The sequence below is a fragment of the Mus caroli genome, unplaced genomic scaffold (assembly GCF_978045245.1).
Source record: "Mus caroli unplaced genomic scaffold, Mus_caroli_1 scaffold_1, whole genome shotgun sequence".
Lineage (NCBI taxonomy): Eukaryota > Metazoa > Chordata > Mammalia > Rodentia > Muridae > Mus > Mus caroli.
Genome location: NW_028227256.1, coordinates 186760172 through 186778596, shown reverse-complemented (window position 1 = coordinate 186778596; position 18425 = coordinate 186760172). Strand labels below are relative to the sequence as shown.

The 18425-nt window shown below is 44.5% G+C and overlaps 1 protein-coding gene across 1 annotated transcript in view; it reads right to left on the bottom strand.

The window, feature by feature from the left end:
- The window catches only part of Ush2a (usherin), a 680823-nt gene that overhangs the window by 1063 nt on the left and 661335 nt on the right, over window positions 1-18425 (bottom strand). The window contains exons 66-70 of the mRNA XM_085835345.1: window positions 17127-17335; window positions 14402-14578; window positions 12160-12243; window positions 8142-8386; window positions 1061-1282 (exon numbers count right to left, since the gene is read on the bottom strand). Of these exons, the coding sequence (XP_085691471.1) occupies window positions 1061-1282; window positions 8142-8386; window positions 12160-12243; window positions 14402-14578; window positions 17127-17335 (937 nt within the window). The remainder of the gene's footprint in view (window positions 1-1060; window positions 1283-8141; window positions 8387-12159; window positions 12244-14401; window positions 14579-17126; window positions 17336-18425) is intronic.

The following is an 18425-nucleotide window of genomic DNA, read 5'->3' as shown; positions in this document are numbered from 1 at the left end:
CAAATGGCTTCCAACTTCCATGTAGTTAAGGATGACCCTGAACTTTTGATTCTCCTGTTTCCACCTCCTGGTGCTGGCATTCTAGGTGTGCACTACAGTGTTCCACTTGAGGGTGATTTTAGGGACTGGATAAAGCATCATGCATGCTAGGTGGGCACTCTACCATTGAGCTGCAGTCCCAGCCCCTGGAAGGTAATTTTTTACTTCATTATATGTATTTAATCTTCAGAGCAAGCACAAAAGGCTCAGGTGATGGCAGAAAAGTGAATCTGGAGCCAAGCAATTGATCCCTTTACCTTTACCATTTGCCATTAGTTGAAAAGAAAATCATGGAAGTTGCCCACTTTGCAGTGAAGGGAAAGTGCAGAAACCATGGGAAAGGTGACTCAGAACTCCCGTGCACATGCAGCCGGCTGGAAGCAAAGGACACTGGAGAGCTAAGCTCTCTGCCCTCACTGCCTTCCCTTACCAGCCAAATGGAAAAGCATTCTGTCCAGCGTAGTTGGTAAAAATCCTACCAGGTCCATCTTCTCAGACACTGGAGAGCTTGAAGCTGATAAGAGATGACAGCTGACTCCTCCAAGCCAGAGTCTGAACCACTGGACTAAATCCTTGAAAGATGAACCTCATGAATGGTGACAGGACTGGTGGTACAGTGTGTGTCTAGCACACAGGCCCTGAGTTCAGTCCCCAGTGCTGCACTGTTTGTTTTTAAAGCAGGGACATGCTACTACATGTCTGTAATTCTAGCGTTGAGGAGGTCGAGACAGGAGAAACTTGTCACTGAGACTCGCAACAGTGTCTCAATGGATGAATGAATGAATAGTGGTAACTTGTATGATGGCTTTCTAGAGGTTTAAAGTAAACCAAGGGTGTTTTATGCTGCCTTCAGGTTTGTTTCTGGGTTTTTTTTTTTCCTGTATTTGCTGAATGCTTTATCATACAGCAGGTCCCTCAGCAGTTCCTACCTGCTAACCACACAGCAACACTGTTAAGCCAGTTTACAACATAATTGTGTGCACACTGTAACAGTGTGTGTACAAGATGCAGATGCACTCACCAGTCCACTGCTGTGGCCCATAATAGTTTCCCACAGTGAGTCTTCAGTAACAACCTTCTTGTCTGCAATGTCCATGAGCTGGCTGACGCTGCGGTGGAGAGAGCTCTGGGAGTAGGCGTGGCTCAGTTGGCTTTGACTTGGGATCCGCAGTACAGACACACTTTGGCTGCTCCGAATACTCATAGGTGTCCCAGACCTAGGGAGTCTGGTGTCGGCTAATCCCTGCAAAGGAAGATGCTGTTGGAGATGGGCAGATGGTGGTGTGTGGTTGGAAACTGGAATTCACACAGGTGATAGAATGAGATGGCTTCCTCAAGCTTCCTACAACTGAACTTCAACTCCACAACTGAATACCTGGAATAATTGTGTCCTTGTTTCCCTGAGACAATGTGCTGATGCTGGTGTTAGTGGCAATGCTATATTCTCTAGGGCATTTGTGACCTGCCTTGGTAGCTGTTTCTTTCTATGGGACCAGGCCTGCCAAGCAGTGAAAGCAGAGGCTTGGATCTGGATTAAGGTGCTCTCTACCTGCACATTGACATGGAGCCTGTCCTTTGAGGAGCTTCTCTTCCACCTCATTAAAGGTGAACTATATTGTTTCATGCCTGTCCACTATGAACAATACACATTTATTTTCAGAGTTCTGGTTATGTGTGAGAAGTGAGCCCTCCTTTCCTCTTATTTGCGTATTTACCTTCTTATAGGAATCTCGAGTCTGTAACTCGTCAACTCAGTCACTATCACCAGCAAGGCACGATGTCTCCATAATTATAGTCTAAGATGTGCGCATACAGTAAATTCTAACTGAAGCATCCAGAGTTTTTTAATTTAATGGTCCAGACAGTCAGCACAACATGCAAAAGAGCAGATGGCATTCGTGCAGCACACAGAGGTACCTCAAAATGCATGGTGTAACTTTTTAGGGTGACATTGCTGGACACGTCAGATATATCAGCCACAGAATCAAACTGAGAAGAAAAGACAAATGGGTGCATCAGTCTTTGCTCAACATTGCTTCAGGGGTTCAGAGCCACGGTGGCTGAGGAATACCCTTCACATCACTCTATGACAGAAGAGGGTTTGAGCCAAGAGGATGAACTCTGGGAATCAGAAGTGATAGACACCCTAAAGAGCAGGAACAATCAGCAGAAGGTGGCCTTCAGAATCGAGGGAAGCAATGTACATCCTTGTCAATGGGATCCAGTCTGAGATGAACCCAGATGCTGAACCCATTATCAATGGGGTCCTGTCAAGGATAGAACCAGATGTTGCTGAAACCATAAAGCAAGTACCAGTAGTGTGGAACATAGCATCAAATAGGCAACCTGAGTGAGACAGCCACTGGGCTTATAAATGAAAACTGTAATTTGGGGAGATGATTGTTATAAAAGCAACTCCTAGCTAGGGCTGTGGTTTAGTGGCAGAACACTTCCCTAGCATGTTCAAGGTCCTGCATTCAGTCTCAGCACAAATTAAAACAGAGAAGTGATTCCCATGAGCTAAGGAAGGCACTCACTTTGAACCTCCCCCAGACCATACCCAGGCTATAACACTCCCCTCTTGATAACATCTTGGCATGGGAAATAGAAGCCAAATACTAAATACTTGGTCTCGCCCAAGGGGGCAGTACATACTTGGGTCAGTATGCATCTTTACCTTTCTGGGCAGAAGGTTGTTCTCACAGGATCCTGCAGCTTAAAGTCCAGCAGCTGCTATGGCCACAAGCTCACAAATTGGGGAGGATCTTTCTACACTGAGGTTGGACTGTTAACACTGCTGAAAAGCCCTGATTTTATCCACATCGCCACAGCTACCACTGGCAAAAGTACCAGGGAAACCCAGTAGGTCCAGAAGCACAAGTGACCCAGGCCCCACCAACACTTACCCTCCACTGCATGTGATCTAGGGAGTTCCTTCCCCATCTAGCAACCTTGAGACTGCAGCCATTGCAGGATCATTCCAGTTTCACCCATGCTTTGGGAGCCAAGCCATTTGGCTTCAGAACACAGTAACCAGTGGCTGTAACCTTGGCAACACACTACATAAGAGGATCTATAGGAGCTCTCCCTCCTAGCTGGTAATTTTAAGATTGGAGCTACAGGTAGAAAAGGATGATAACGCAAGCTTGGCCCTGGGGTTCAGGCAAAGCATCTGTGTACATAGAATCCAGGATGGTAATTATTGGCATCACAAGTGTTACCCCACAGTAGCTGTTCCTTTAGGGACATCCCCATCCAGGCTCTGAAGCAGTAGGACTATTAGAGAACAGAGCCACAAGCCTCAGAACCACCCATGACTTGTGAGACCAAGTGAGAGTTGTCTGCAGGTCATCCCTAGGAGTAGGTAGGACAGAGCACAAGCCTAAATGAAAACTGTGTACTAGATAGCTGAAGGAGGGAAGGCGCATCGCAGACCATGGACTGGGGACCATAACTGCTGGTGCTTTGCCCACAGGACCTAGAGAAGGTCCCCAGTCGATTGGCCCATAGATGCTATCACTGTTTTTGAACATCCTCAGTACCTGAAAAAAGGCCCATCCTAATGTGGGCTCAAGAACTATCACTGCTGTGTCACAATGGAATATGTTCCTCTCCATACCAATGCCACTTAGACTGGCAGCTGCTCATCGCCCTAGTGCTCCTGGAGCTGATTCTGTTGGGCCTAAAGACACAGACCCTTCTAAGCCTATGTCTACCTTAAAACAAATCAGTACCACCATGGATGCTGCAATCTTGTCTGTTAAAGACTTCAGACACAGCTGATCATAAGCCAAAGATGAAGGGACTATGTTCTTGGGCTCCATTATAGCCAATTTTTAAAAACTGTCATTCAGTTATCTCATATAGACAACAACCACCACAACAGCCTCTTCCTATAAAAATGACTGTATAAAAATGGGAAAAAATGTTACAGTAGACATAATGAGAATTTCTCAAGAACAAATCCAAATTTGAAGGAAATCTGCAGTATTCCTAAAACAGTAAACATGACTCTAAGGAAACTGAGACATGACTACAGATGAATAGTGCAAAGAATGATGGGATAATGTAGGTGAGCAAGGCATTCACCAAGAAGTCAGTAAAAGAATCAGGAGTCTTTCATGGGTGAAATGAAAAAAAAATTGAAGGAAAATTTCCATAATACCATAGGACAAACTAAAGAAGGAATTCAGAACTTAGGAGACAGCTTACTGATACTAGCACATTAAGATGAAAATGGACCAAGGAAACTTACAAGGCTTATAGTGACCTAATATTTGCATCTTAAGAATTATAGAAAGTGAAGAAAAGGTGCTGACAAAACTCATAAAATAATGGCTGGAAATTCCCCAAGAGCTGGTGGGTGGGAAGGAGAGCGGTATGTAATTACTGGATAGACAGGGCTGCTGCACAGATCAACCCACAACAGCTATGGTTATATGCACAAGACTAAGCCAGTCAAAATTCCAGCACGTGTCACTCCTATCAGAAGAGCTATTGGCAGTTGGTGGCTGCTGAGAGAGGAAAACATGGTCTTCTTTGGGGGATGCGGCCACTGATAGTTTTCTCATGCTCTAGGGGGTGGCCCTGTACACTCATGAGCATATAGACAACATTAATTGTACTAGAATATTGCTATTAATCACAAATTATTAAAAAGGAAAGCATTGAGCTGGAAGAAGGAGGGTAATGGTGGATGGATATGATCAATATATATTGCATAACTATATGAACATAATAATACATTAAAAAACAATCTTAAGAGATATGGATATCAATGAAAGAACCCAAACTACCTTCATCCAAAAGAGATCTCAACCATGATATATTTTAGTAAATATTGTGTGTATGACAAAGAATTCTCAAAACATTAAGGGGCTCCTCAGATTTGTATCAGAGTTTTTACAAAAAATTTATAACTAGAAGAGAATGGTATTGCGTATTTAAAATAAAGAATAGTAAACATGCTAAAATAATACACCCTAAGTAAAGTCTTTCCTATCTTGTCTAAAGAGGAGCTTAGGAATTTGCCCACAGTAAGAAACACAGGGGCATCCTAACTTAACTAGAAATGAGGGGATTGTAACTGCTGTCACAAAAACACAAATGTGTAAGACTTATTGGAACAACACTCTTTCTCTTTTAAAGAGAAAGATTTAAAATCAAAAAATAAATGCAAGGAAAGCAAAATACAGTTTTCAAAATGATAGAAAATGTTTTAACATCCTTGCCTATTAATAGATTAAATTCACCAATCAAGGGATAATAGATTGGTAGAATTAAGAATTAATTTAAAGCCATATATAGTGGTGCACAACTCTAAGTAGATGGGAGGCAGATTATGAGTTGCAAGCCATTCTGACTTCCCCAGGCACATAAAACAAGAGAACAACAAAAATCCTAAGGCACAACTATATGCTGCATACAAGAAACTCCACTTCATTGCTTTACTATAAAGATACACCATGTATGCTAAAAATAAAAGTTTGGAGACATATATATCACACAAATGGGAATAGAAAATTATCTGAGCTTGGGAGTTCAGGTCTGTAATTCCTGTAAGTTGGGAGGTTGATGCAAAAGGATCATAAGTTCAAAGCCAGCCTAAGCAACCAAGGGAAATCTTAAAACAAACCCAAAAGCTGGGATGGGGCGAATAGCAGTAGCTCAGTGGCAGAGTGTATTCCTGGTATATGCAAGATCTTGGGTTCAGACTCTGGTACTGAAAAAAAAAATGGATCAGGAATAGCTGCATTCATTTCAGATAAATACTGAACACAATCTTTACAAATTGATAACCATAGTGAGAAAAGTCCTGCTCAAGAAGTGACATACTATTGTGAAGATTTGTCAATGACCTGGTCTGAATGAGAATGGCCCTCATGGGCCTAATGTTTGAATGCTTGGTCTCCAATTGGTGAACTTTTTGGAAAGGATTAGGAGATTTGGCCTTGTTGTTGGCCTTGACAACCCCTTGTCACTCGGGGTGGGTTTTGAAGTTTCAAAAGGTTGACCCACTCCAATTTTACTCCCCCTACCACCAGGGTTGTTGTCTCGGTATATAAGGTCTCTTCTACTGACCCAGTGCCATTCCTGTCTGCTGCTATGCTCCCTGCCATGCTGATCATTAACTTGCCCTCTGAAACTGTTAAGCATGTCCACAATTACATACTTTCTTATATGTGTTATCTTAATCATGGCACTTCTTCACAGCAATAGAAAAGTAACTCAGACAGTGCCCAACATGGAGCTTCCCAATACAGAGCAAATTTAGCTCTAAAGTGAAGGACAGACTAATTCAATAGGAAGGAGCCGGGCGTTACATCATGCAGATTTCCTCGATGGGCACATTTTGCAAACACAAACCATCAAGGAGAGAGCTGCACGGAACCATACTTCAAAGCAAGCGTTCCTAACAGGTGCTGACCATCTCATCCAGTAGCAGCACATAGAGTCCCCTCATCGGCATCTTGAGGACAGAGCAATTAAGCCACAAATAAAGACTCAATCAATGGAAATAAAATTGAACTACCACAATCCTACTCTGGACTATGACATCTTAAAACTGCCGTCTAAGAGCAAGGGGAGAGGAGAGTGAACAAATGCATATAAATGAGTTACATGCTCCTAATAACCAAGAGGTAGTAATGGTCCCACAGAAATTCAGTCATAAAATCTACTATGAACAACTATAAAAGCTGGAAAACTAGAAGAAATCTGGGAATTTTGAGCATATATAATATGATCCAGAGTGAATCAAGATGAACAGAAAATCTGACTAATAATCAGCAGCAAGTGATATTGAAACAATTAAGCTTCTTTCACTCAGGGCTGGGAAGATGACTTGGCTGTTGAGAGTGTTCATGGCTCTTAAAGAGGACCCACGTTTTGTTCTTAGCACTCACATAGAACATCTCTCAACTGCCTGTAACTCCAGCTCCAAGGGAATGTGATGCCTTCTGGCCTCAGCAGGCATCTGTACTCACATGTATGTATTATACACAGACACATAAACATAATTAAAAATAGGATAAAATATTTAAAATATTAAATCCATTAAAATTGTTCAGGATCTGACTGCTTTACTGGAAGCATTTTAAAGGATAACTATCTCTATACTTTGAAAAACTATTCCAAAAATCCAAAATAACCAGAATTCTTTCAAACTCTTTATGAAGCTAACATTACCTTGATACTAAACCAGACAAGCACAGAAACCAATATAATAAAGCATACAGTACTACCACACACACACACACACACACACACACACACACACACACATCGCTATAGACTCATACCCAGTGGACTAACCCTTTAATCCTAGCACTTGGGAGGCAGAGGCAGGCAAATTTCTGAGTTCAAGGTTAGTCTGGTCTACAGAGTGAGTTCCAGGACAGCCAGGGCTACACAGAGAAACTCTGTCTCAGAAAAAAAAAAGTAAGAAAAGAAAGAAAAAGCATTCTCATTATATATTAGTAGCTGAAGTTCAAGTTGATGCTTATATACCAGAGACCTGAACCAACCTGCATGCCAATGCAGACATGCACAAGACACTGATTTTTAACTGCTCTACAAGTCATCATCAGAAATGGCCCCCTGAAATAGTATTTTCCTACACACACACACACACACACACACACACACACACACACACACACGCACATGCACATGCACATACACTGTGCATACAAGGGTGGTTCAACATATACAAATCAAGAAATGTGATACACTGTATCAACAGAAGAACAGAAACCATCGGGCTCATCATTTCACCTCCATAGAATAAAGGGCACTTACAATAAAAGCAATCACATATTATTCTTGAGCAAAAGTAAAAGGCATTTCTCTCTTTTGAAAGAAGACAATGATGCCCACCCAGCCTTACTGCTGCTAACATAGTACTGGAGTCTTTGCAAAAGCAGTTAGGCAAGAGAAAGTTTTCAAGGACATCTAAATTGGAGAGGATGAAGTTAAATTACCTATGTTTGCCGGTATGACTTTATGCATAAATACTTCACTAAACAGCTGTCAGAGCAACAAGTGAATTCATAAGAATGAAAGCAAGCCACACTAGGAAAAGTCTATCTTTCCATACATACCACATGGGTTTCCCCTGGTGGGTAGACGCTCAGTGGGGTCATTCGTTTCTGAAGAGGTACCAAGGGAGGTCGCTCTCTGATACATGGTTCCTTGTGGATTTTTCTTTGTAGAATCAAGGACAGAAAAATGGCCAGCAAGATCAGGCCCAGCACGGCCATTACCATAATAAACCACAGCTCACTGTAGAACTCTGTGCTCTTGGTCTCTGCTCCCTTCTTTTCTCCAGGAGTTGTCAGCACCAGGCCTGCAAAAACCATGGAAAGCAAGCTTTGGGTGCTGTGTTTGACTGAGAAGCAGGCCCTCCCGTGCTTGAGTGTTGGCTTTGGGTGCTGCAGGGAGACGTCAGCAGCTCGCAGTGCTGAAGGCCACCATGACCTTAGAATGTGTGGCTGGTAGACAGGAGACAACAATCTTTAAAAGAGGGTTTCCCCATCCTTGGCCGTGTGTCCTGAGCAGTGAGCTCTCCCAAATCACCAAGACGTATACTCAGGTATCCCAAGGCTCCCTCACCTCAGGCAACAGTTCTACTCCTCAGAGGGTTTGTACAAACTGGATTTTGAGATATCAGATCTTTTCCATTGTGAATGTCAACAGTATGTTCCTACTACAGTTTTCCCATGGCTTGTCCCTTGGCCTCTGTTAATTAGCCAGTGCCCTAAAAATCATCTCAAATATACTGGGGGAGCCTGCTATAGAGGGAAGTATCTGTTGTGCCTCTTTCCTAGATTTATGTGCTAATGTTGATACTATCTTCTAAGCACAGGACATTCAAAGTTCACATGAACACTCAACAAAGTTCAGTGAGTGTTCCAGTTTGGATCTGTGTGGGATGCTTGGTCCCTAGGACAGCAGTGTCTGGGGACCGGTCAGTGACAGTGACTGTATCATTAAGGTTCTCACCTCACCAATGGGCAAATCCACTGTCAAGGTTGTGCCTTAGTGGGCTGATGAGAGGTGTGGCCTGGTGGGGGAAGTAGGTTGCTGAGGACGTGAGATGAAGGGTATACTTGGGCCAGACCCGTCTGTGTCTACCTCATGGTTGTCTTGAGGTAGCATCTATGCTCTGTCATGTGATTCCCAGCACAGTGTTCAGCCTCAGACTCAGGGACAATAGGGACAAGTGTCCATGGACTGAAATCCCTGGAACCCTGAGCCTACACAAACCTCTTCTTATGTTGTTTTTCTCAGATCTTTTGTGACAGTGAAGGAAAGCTGGATAACACAGTGAGCTCTGAGGTTTCTAGATATGATGGGTAGAACTGCCTTATGTGTGGGGATAGGCGAGCACGGAGGAGGGGGGTGGGGGGGAAGATGGAGCCATGGGCTCCCTACAGAACAGTATAAGGCAGTAGAATCTTGCCATTGCTTGGCTAACCGATGGGAGAGGGCCTTACATCAGCTGTCCATCCTTCCACTAGGAATAGCTTAGAGAGCCATGACTATGGTGCAGCTGCTGCCTGGGCTGGCCTGAGGCTGACGACCAAAGCCCTGCCTACCAGTGGCAGAGGCAGAGGAGAAGCTGTTGGCACTGAAAACCCCATGCTCGTATCTCGGAATACCTTCCTGCTCTGCACAGATCAGAACCAGAGGGCAAGGAAAATGTGCTTCAGATGCATATCCCCAGGGAGGATGCTATAAGGTGACAAACTGAGTCCAGACCCTGAGAGGAGGGTACACCTTTGTGAACCCAGCAGTGACACCGATGTCCTGGACCTCTTCTTCCTCACTTCTGAAACAAAGGGTTGAAGACAAAGCTCCAGCAGGCATCACCTTCATGGCGAGAAGCTGTGTGGTGTTTGGAAACTGAGCCTTGGTTGTGCAGGAGATAAGAGCTAAGTTCTTCTGTGTGTGTGACATAGCCCCCTCTGTGTGTGTGACACAGCACTGGGACCCCAGGGACATCAGTTGGCTCCATGTGCTCTTTGCTTAGGGAATGTGGGGCAGGGTGCCTGGGGGAAAAAACCTCCGAAGGGACATCCCAGCCGTAGGAAACACTGCCTGCTGCTTCCTCCGCTTGGAGGCTGCCTGCAGGCAACGGAACAGGAACTCTTTAGAAATTACGTTCTGAAAATTAAAACTGACTAGAGATGTATGCTGGGCAGCACATCTCAGAACCAGCAGTCCACGGAATGTCCCCTCTCTGCTCTGCTGAGAGCCCTCCTCCAGACACAAGGGCTACTTTTCAACCCAGCTTTCCCACAGTGGGAAGCTCCATTTGTCTCAAGAGCTGACTGGAAGTTGTTACTCTCTGATAAAAGGCTGCAAACAGGATCCTGTCCATCCTTCCATTTTCCTCTCAGACTGAACTATTACTTGGGGGCCCTGCCTTGTTGATCAAGTACAGGGTCATAGTTGGGGTGAACCCTGTGTTTGGAGGCTGGCTACAAGGAGATCCTGACTCTGTAACTGGAGTCAAATGAGTCTGACGCTGTACTGAGGTGGAATATGGATTAGTCAGCATGAGGTGCTGGGGCCCAATGTCAGAATCATGGGGCTGGATCTATTTTAAAGGCCACAGTCCTCAGTCCCCTCCCATCTGTATAATTACTGAGCACTCAGAGCTGATTCTTATGAACATGTAAATCAGAGACACTTTAAAGGAAGCGGCCCGGCCAGGAGTGGGTAGGAAGACCATGTTGGCGAGAGTGAGCATCCACACAAGTTTGCAGAGCATTCCTGGACTATCCAAAGGGGGAACTGGATTTCTTGAAGTTTATCCAATGATGTTTTCCATCTCACAGCTCTGAATATAATGAGATCAGCTATATAGGAAGGGTCATGTTAAGTCTGATATCTATAGAATACCCAAAGATGCACAGTATGGGGAAGGGATATCTGTTGATTGAAACAAGAGGGGAAGGAGGGTTGGGGAAAAACATACAGAGGTCAGAGGACAGTCTTGGATGTTGTCAGTCTCTGCCTTCAACCTTATTTGATACATGGTCTCCTGTTTGCTAATGCTACGCTACGCTGGCTAGCCTCCGAGCTTCTAGGGAGTCTCCTGCCTCTGCTTCTCATTTTGCTTTAGAAGCACTGGGATTACAGAGTGTGACTCTATCCCTGTCTCTAAGTGGGTTCTTGGGATTCAGACTCTAGGTCTTCATGAATGTGTGGTGAGCATTTTCCTCACTGAGCCATCTCCCTAGCCTGTAAGACATCTGAATCCATGAAGGATACAGATAGAAATGTCCCCCGGTCACCACTGTAGGCTCTGACTCCAGAACATCATTTGGACCATCAGGAACTGAATTGGTCACCTATTGTCTTCCATCTTCTCATCTTCCCTAGACTCTCTCTGCTGCCCTTCTGTAGATGAAGTCATAAAATTATTTGAGGAAAATGCTCAAAAGAGAAGTTTAATCAGGTCCCTTTGGTGTTTACCATATTGACAATTCAGAGACATGACTTTTGAAAGTAACCCTAACCCCTTGTCCAACAGAAGTTTCATTAGGACCTGTAAAATTTCTTTCTCTTTCTTTCTTTCTTTCTTTCTTTCTTTCTTTCTTTCTTTCTTTCTTTCTTCTTTCCTTTCCTTTCCTTTCCTTTCCTTTCCTTTCCTTTCCTTTCCTTTCCTTTCCTTTCCTTTCCTTTCCTTTCCTTTCCTTTCCTTTCCTTTCCTTTCCTTTCCTTTCCTTTCCTTTCCTTTCCTTTCCTTTCCTTTCCTTTCCTTTCCTTTCCTTTCCTTTCCTTTCCTTTCCTTTCCTTTCCTTTCCTTTCCTTTCCTTTCCTTTCCTTTCCTTTCCTTTCCTTTCCTTTCCTTTCCTTTCCTTTCCTTTCCTTTCCTCTTTCCTTTCCTTTCCTTTCCTTTCCTTTCCTTTCCTTTCCTTTCCTTTCCTTTCCTTTCCTTTCCTTTCCTTTCCTTTCCTTTCCTTCCTTCCTTTTTTCATTTCTTTATGACACACCACAATTTCTTCCATAAAGTCTACCACTACTGTGTTAGCAGTGTCTATACACAGACCTTTGCCTGTCTCTTGAGGAAACTGAATAGCTGCCACACTAAACAAGAGAAACATTTACCAGATCCAGTAGCAGCATCATACTGGACCAATGGAGTCTTAACACTTCCAATGTCTGTCGTGCAGGTGACCTGGAAGAAGAAAGCTAGACAAAAGAAAGAATGGGTAAGTGTCCACTGTTTAACACCAGCTAACAGGGGCTTCATCTGAAAAGAGCAATGAAACTAACACTCCAGATCGAACTGACTGTTACCCATGGTGGTCATTTCTGTGAGGGGTTGTCATGATTATATTAAATGATGTGGGAAGACCCAGCCTAAAAGCAGGTGGTACAATTTCCATTTCCTGGCTTGGAGTTCCTGGACCTTACTACAGTAGAGTAGGTGCCAAGTGCCACCCATACATCATTCATTCTCTCTGCTCTTGACTATGGCTGAAAGGGACCAGCTATTTCAAGTTTCTGCTGCCTTGACTTTCCTCAGTGATGGACTGTAATCTTGGACTTGTGAGCTAACATAATCCCTCTCTCCTTTAACTCCTGTTTGTGAGGGGGTCAAAGCACCAGAAGGGAAACTAAGGCAGTTTAGATGCTAAAGGCTCTGCAAAGGCACATTACATCACAGTAGTGATTGTTTCCTGGGTTGATGTTGATGAGAGGGAGGGAGACCTTGAAGAGGCTCTGCCATGTGCTGCCTCACCACAGGCCCAAAGACCACAAATGAGAACCATTATGAGCCAGAATAAGTCTCTTCTCTTTATAAAGTTGATTATCTTAGGCATTTGTCATAGCAAGGAAAAGCTGACTGACATCTAATATGTAAACTTCTAATCAAAAAGTCAATCAGCAAAAGGGCTGATGGCAGCATATCCATAAGGGTGGAGAGAGAGATCAGAGCTTCTACCCAGAGCAGTATAGCACACTTGCAGAGGACCTGGATCACACAGAAGCCAAGCTCGCTCTGCACTGGATCAACACCTTTTCCTTTCAGACTTTCAAGGATTCCTTTCTTGACTAGAGAAAGCTCAGAAGGGAACTCAGGAATCATGTGATCCAAATTCCAATTTCAATTTTTTTTTTTTTTTTGGCCAGGACCCTGTGCCTCTTACAAGGTCACACAGATGGTTGGAAGCTCACTCAGGTAGAAACCAGATCCGCCAACTGTCAGGCCATCTTCCCTCTATAGCAAGCTGCTCAGGTGACCAGTAGCCGTGACAGTGTGTGTGTGTCGCTCACGTGGGCTGTAACTCGGTTTCTACAATTGCTGCTAGGGAGTCACCCTTCAGCTTAAACAAGCAGGCCATGCAAGGACCCAAACACTCCCCCGCTGATTCACTGTCTAAATCCAATGCGGGGTCCAAACGGTTTCATCTCCACTGTTCCTGTGGCCACCCAGGAGACTTGAAAACCTGGAGTACCTTGTGGAGTCTTGTTTCAACTGGAAATCAAGACAGAGAAATAAGAAATGCAGTTGGAGAGGGGGATGGGTACAGTCCTGGAAGGAAAGGAAGGTTTTTCTAGGGACTGTTCCTGTGAGATTTGGGGAGCCCCTCACTCAGGATTTTAGGGCTGGACATGGTCACCAGGAATTCTGGTAGCTTTTTTGTTGCTTTGATAAACACCATGACCAAAAGGAACCTGGGGAGGACAGGGCCTACTTGGCTTACACTTCTAGGTTGCACTCCATCATTGGGGGACATCAGGGTAGCGACTGAAGTAGAAACCATGGCCGAATACTGCTGGTGGGCTTGCTCCCTCTGGCTTGCTGAGCCCAGGGCCCATGCCTAGGCATGGCACCACCCACATGGCACTTGCTCCTACAAGAAAATCAAGCAACCAAGAAAATGCCTCACAGATGTGCCCACAGGCCAATCTGATGGAGGCAATTCTTGCACCGAGGTCCCCTCTTCCCAGGGAAGATGATGATGCCAAGTTGATGGTGAAAACTAACCAGAACACTGATGAGGGCGCTATGTGCAAGTGGGGACCCAGGAAGACCTCCTGGAACTTTTCAGTATGGCTGCTGACTAAACATGTTGCTGTTTGTCTTGTGAAATGAACCTGCCCTCTGGTCTCGGTCCGTCCTACAACCATTCAACTTTCTTGAAGACAGCACTGTCCCTGGATGTATTCAGTAACAAACAGGGAGGGGACACATATTCTGAACAGTGTGATTTCTACAGACAGTGGCCGTATAAACCAAGGAATTTTGATGACAAGCCTCTTCAAGTCACCGCTCCAGTTTGACATTTCCTAAAGCTGAGGACCAGAGCACCTTACACAGGGAAGAGGGCCGGTTACTAACTTTTGTCCACCGTCCTTGGTATGTAGAGTGTGGTGTCTAGGCCACTGTACACCCTTCGTCCTCCGTCGGTGACCACGTACTCCTTTAGATGGCCGTTCAGGAGAAAAGTGCCACTCCAGTCCATCCACACCATGGATGCGTTGCTGTCCACTGAGAACAAGGCTTGGTACTGAGGCACTGTGGGGGAGGAAAACATAGCTCCTAGACACAGGAACTTCCAGGATGGATGAGTGGGGTGCTTTTTGAAGAGTGTAAACAACAGTATAGGAAATCAGCCAACCAACCAACCAAACAGAAACAACCCTGGGTGTTGCTAGAAACCCATTAAAAATAACAAACCGGGGTGGAAGGCAGGATGACGGCCAACGGGAACACGTGCAAAATGCGCTCTCAGCAGCTTTGCACTGCTCCCCCAAAAATCAATGGAGAGCGCTGATTTATAAATAAAACTATTAACACACAATGGGTTTGCTTAGCAACATAACCCGGGGCTCATATTTTGCTGTATTTTCTCTCTCCAACGGATAAAATGTCCTTAACACTATTAACTACAGTACATAGCTATTTTTCATATTGGATCAATATTTATTGCTAGGAAGCCCCAAGGACTAGATGAAGTTAATTTTTTTTTCTTTTTTGCACCAAACCAAACTGCTTAGATGGTAAATTATGCTCTTTTGGTACCCATTTATTTTTAAAGCTTTTCTTGAACTGTTAGTTTGTTTTCTGAGATAGTTAAAAGGCCTTGCAAACAGCAATCCGAGCATCATAATTCATTGCCCTGACTAATCCATCAATAGAAGAGTACTTTAGTATATAATCAGGCTCCATTCTCCTAAGTATTACATCAGATCTGGAAGCAACCTGGTATACATTCACAGGCATCCTCTCTTTTAGTTTTTTAAATTTCTTGCTGAAACAGAACAGGAGACCTCAACGGCAGCTCATCTTCAAGGTAAATAGGTTGCTGAGGGAACAGAGTAAAGAACTATCACCTTGCAGATGGGAAGAGGCCTGCTACAGGAGACCTTGCTTCCTCCAAAACCACCAAGATATTTAAAAGCTTCAAGAGCCATATATATACCCAGCTGGCTGTTAAGAAAGGAGGGGTGTGAATATATTGACTATATTATTCATGTCAAAGGCTAGAACATGGTACAGGATAATTATGTTTTGTAACATATGGTTTAGACCCTAAAGACACATGTGCACCTTATCTCTCACAGCAGGAAACTTGAGAGAGAGAGAGAGAGAGAGAGAGAGAGAGAGAGAGAGAGAGAGAGAGAGAGAGAGAGAGAGAGAGAGAGAGAGCGCTAATGTGCACCAAGCAATGTGCCACCAAGACCAAGAGTCATTAAACCCTCTTCTGGCCTGGGCCTGCCTTGTATCATCAGCCAATATGCAGTTTTATTTTTCTGAAGCTCTCTTTTACCATACTGATCCAATAAATCTCCCTGTATCCTAGCAGGATAAAAAAAAATGGAACTTGCAAATTCTAAGGAAATAAATGTGATTTCTATCTTTTAGGATTTGGAGTCTTTGCTGAGGAAAGAGCAAGAATCAAAGTAATGGAGACTTGGGTTTATGTAGCTTCCTGGGAGGGGTCTGAGGAGACGGGACGTGTGCTGTGCCCTGACATAGTTGATGTTATTTAACCCTCAAAACACCCCAGTGAATATTGGGCTCTGGGGCTTGAGAGATGGCTTAGAAGTTTAAGAACGCTGGCTGCTCTTGCAGAAGACCAGAGTTAGGTTCCAAGAGCCTCTAGTTCCAAGAGAATCTGATGTCCTCTTCTGGTCTCTATGGGCACTGCACACATACACACACACACTCACACACACACACACACACACACACACACACACCACACACATACAACTTTCACAGAACACACTCTCATACAACACAATCACACATACACTCACACACACACTGACATACACACTGACACTACATACACTGACAAACACAACACACACTCACACACACACTCACACATACACTCACATATACAACACACTCAGACACACACCTCACACATATACTCACACACACACACACACAAGAATCTTTAAAAACTTAAAGAAATTGATTTCTCTCAGAGGTTAAACACCTCGCTCAATAATCAAGGTAGGAAGCCACCGAGTGCCTGCGCTGTGTAACTCCGTGCCCGCTGCCTTTATAACCAGAACACACTTGCTGTTTACCATGTGCTGAGATGTCAGTTAATCAGGAGTCAAAACTCCTTATCAGTCAAGTTAGCCATTACTAAAAACTAGGCCTACAATCTTAATTGTATTTAAAGGGCAATAAATGTTAAAATTCTTAACAGCTCTTATTGTTCATTGCATCTCACTATTATCCACCCACATGGGGCTCTTTGCCCTCTTGTAACAGAATGGTGGTCTCTGCAATGATCATCCACCCTCATTCTTTCTCCTCTGTGTGCTGAGTGCTGCTATGGGGTAACTTGAAATCCTCAACGGTGGGAGCACAGACACCATGGGACCCGCCAAGCCTGGCCTGCATAGTAAGTTCCAGGCTAGCCTAGGCTACCAACTTGCCCTGAACCGTTACACTTGTAAATACCATGAGTTTTCTCTAGTCATTATTGACATGATGTCTCAGTGGTAGTCCATGTAACTGAACATAGGCCTTCCAGTCACATGGGCTTCCCTGCTTCTCATACAGCATCTCCTGTGCCAGGCACATCCCATGTTCTTACTCTCCTTCTTGGTGCTGAAGCTGGTCCACCCGGAAGCCGTGCTGCCTGCTTCATTGTATGCCACCACTTGCACCCCGTAGGCAGTATTAGGCTGAAGCCCCGCCAGACTGGCTCTGTGCCCAAGGCCCCAGTACTTCCTTTCTGTGTGGCTTGGAGGGCAGCGTGGGGCTGAATCAGGAGGGCAAGCCCGGTGTAGCTGCAGCTCATAGCTGGGACAGACAGACAGACAGGGGCGTGGAGAAGGAAGACAGGCAGTTTGATTAATTTTCAAAGCTGCTTCAATTTGGGGGAGAAGACATTTTGCAAACTAAAAACCCCATTGTCAGGAAACTGCTTTCAGAGACCCTGAGTTGATATTGCAGGGGAATGAGGCATGAAGCTATGTGGGAAAGTATGTGGAGCTCCCTCATGTACACACGTGGATTGCCATGATAAGGTAGTCTATGTGTGCGTGTGTGGCTGTCTGGTGCATGTGCACATGCAGGTGTGAGGACAACTGTGGGAGCTGTTACCTTTATTTATTTATTTATTTTTTTTTTAAGATTTATTTTTTTATGCCTGTAGAGCATGTGGATGCAGTGCCAACAGCGGGCAGAAGAGGGCGTATGAACCACTGGAACTGGAGTTTCAGGTGGTTGTAAACTGCCATGTGGGGGCTGGGAATCGAACCTGGATCTTCTGAGAGCAGTCTAAGTTCTTAACTGCTGAGCTATCTCTCCAGACCCATCTTACCTTATATTTTGAGACAGTGTCTCCTACTGGTCTGGAGCTTGCCAAGTAGGCTAAGCTATCTGCCCAGGGAGTTCCAGGGTGCTCCAGGGCTCTACCAACCTCTGCCATCTCAGCACTGGGATATCTAAGTATGTGGGTTTGGGGGATCAAACACAGGCTCCTAAGCATGGCAAGCACTCTACCAGCTGAGCCATTTCTCCAGCCGCACAAGTCCTTTCCATGAATAGGGATTAGATGTTTGGCTCTCCTGAGAGGGACTCATTGTTGTCTTTTATGTAGAATAAAGAAAATCCCCTTCCCTCCAGAATATTCTGCATGAAGACTCTTTTGTCTTTTGAGATGGTGGCCCCTCCTGACATTTTAACTTAGGTCAGGGCAATTCCCAGCTAAACCACAGAGATCTCTTTTGCTCCAGCTCAGGCAAGCAGAGTGCGTGGTTTCAAAGAACCCCAAGGACAGTATCTTCTACTAGTGATCACAGACACAGTGCACTGTCTCGCTCGCTCGTTTCAAGAAGCATTTGCTGTTCATGACTTAAATACTTTTCAGGTAACAAAGCTGCTCAAA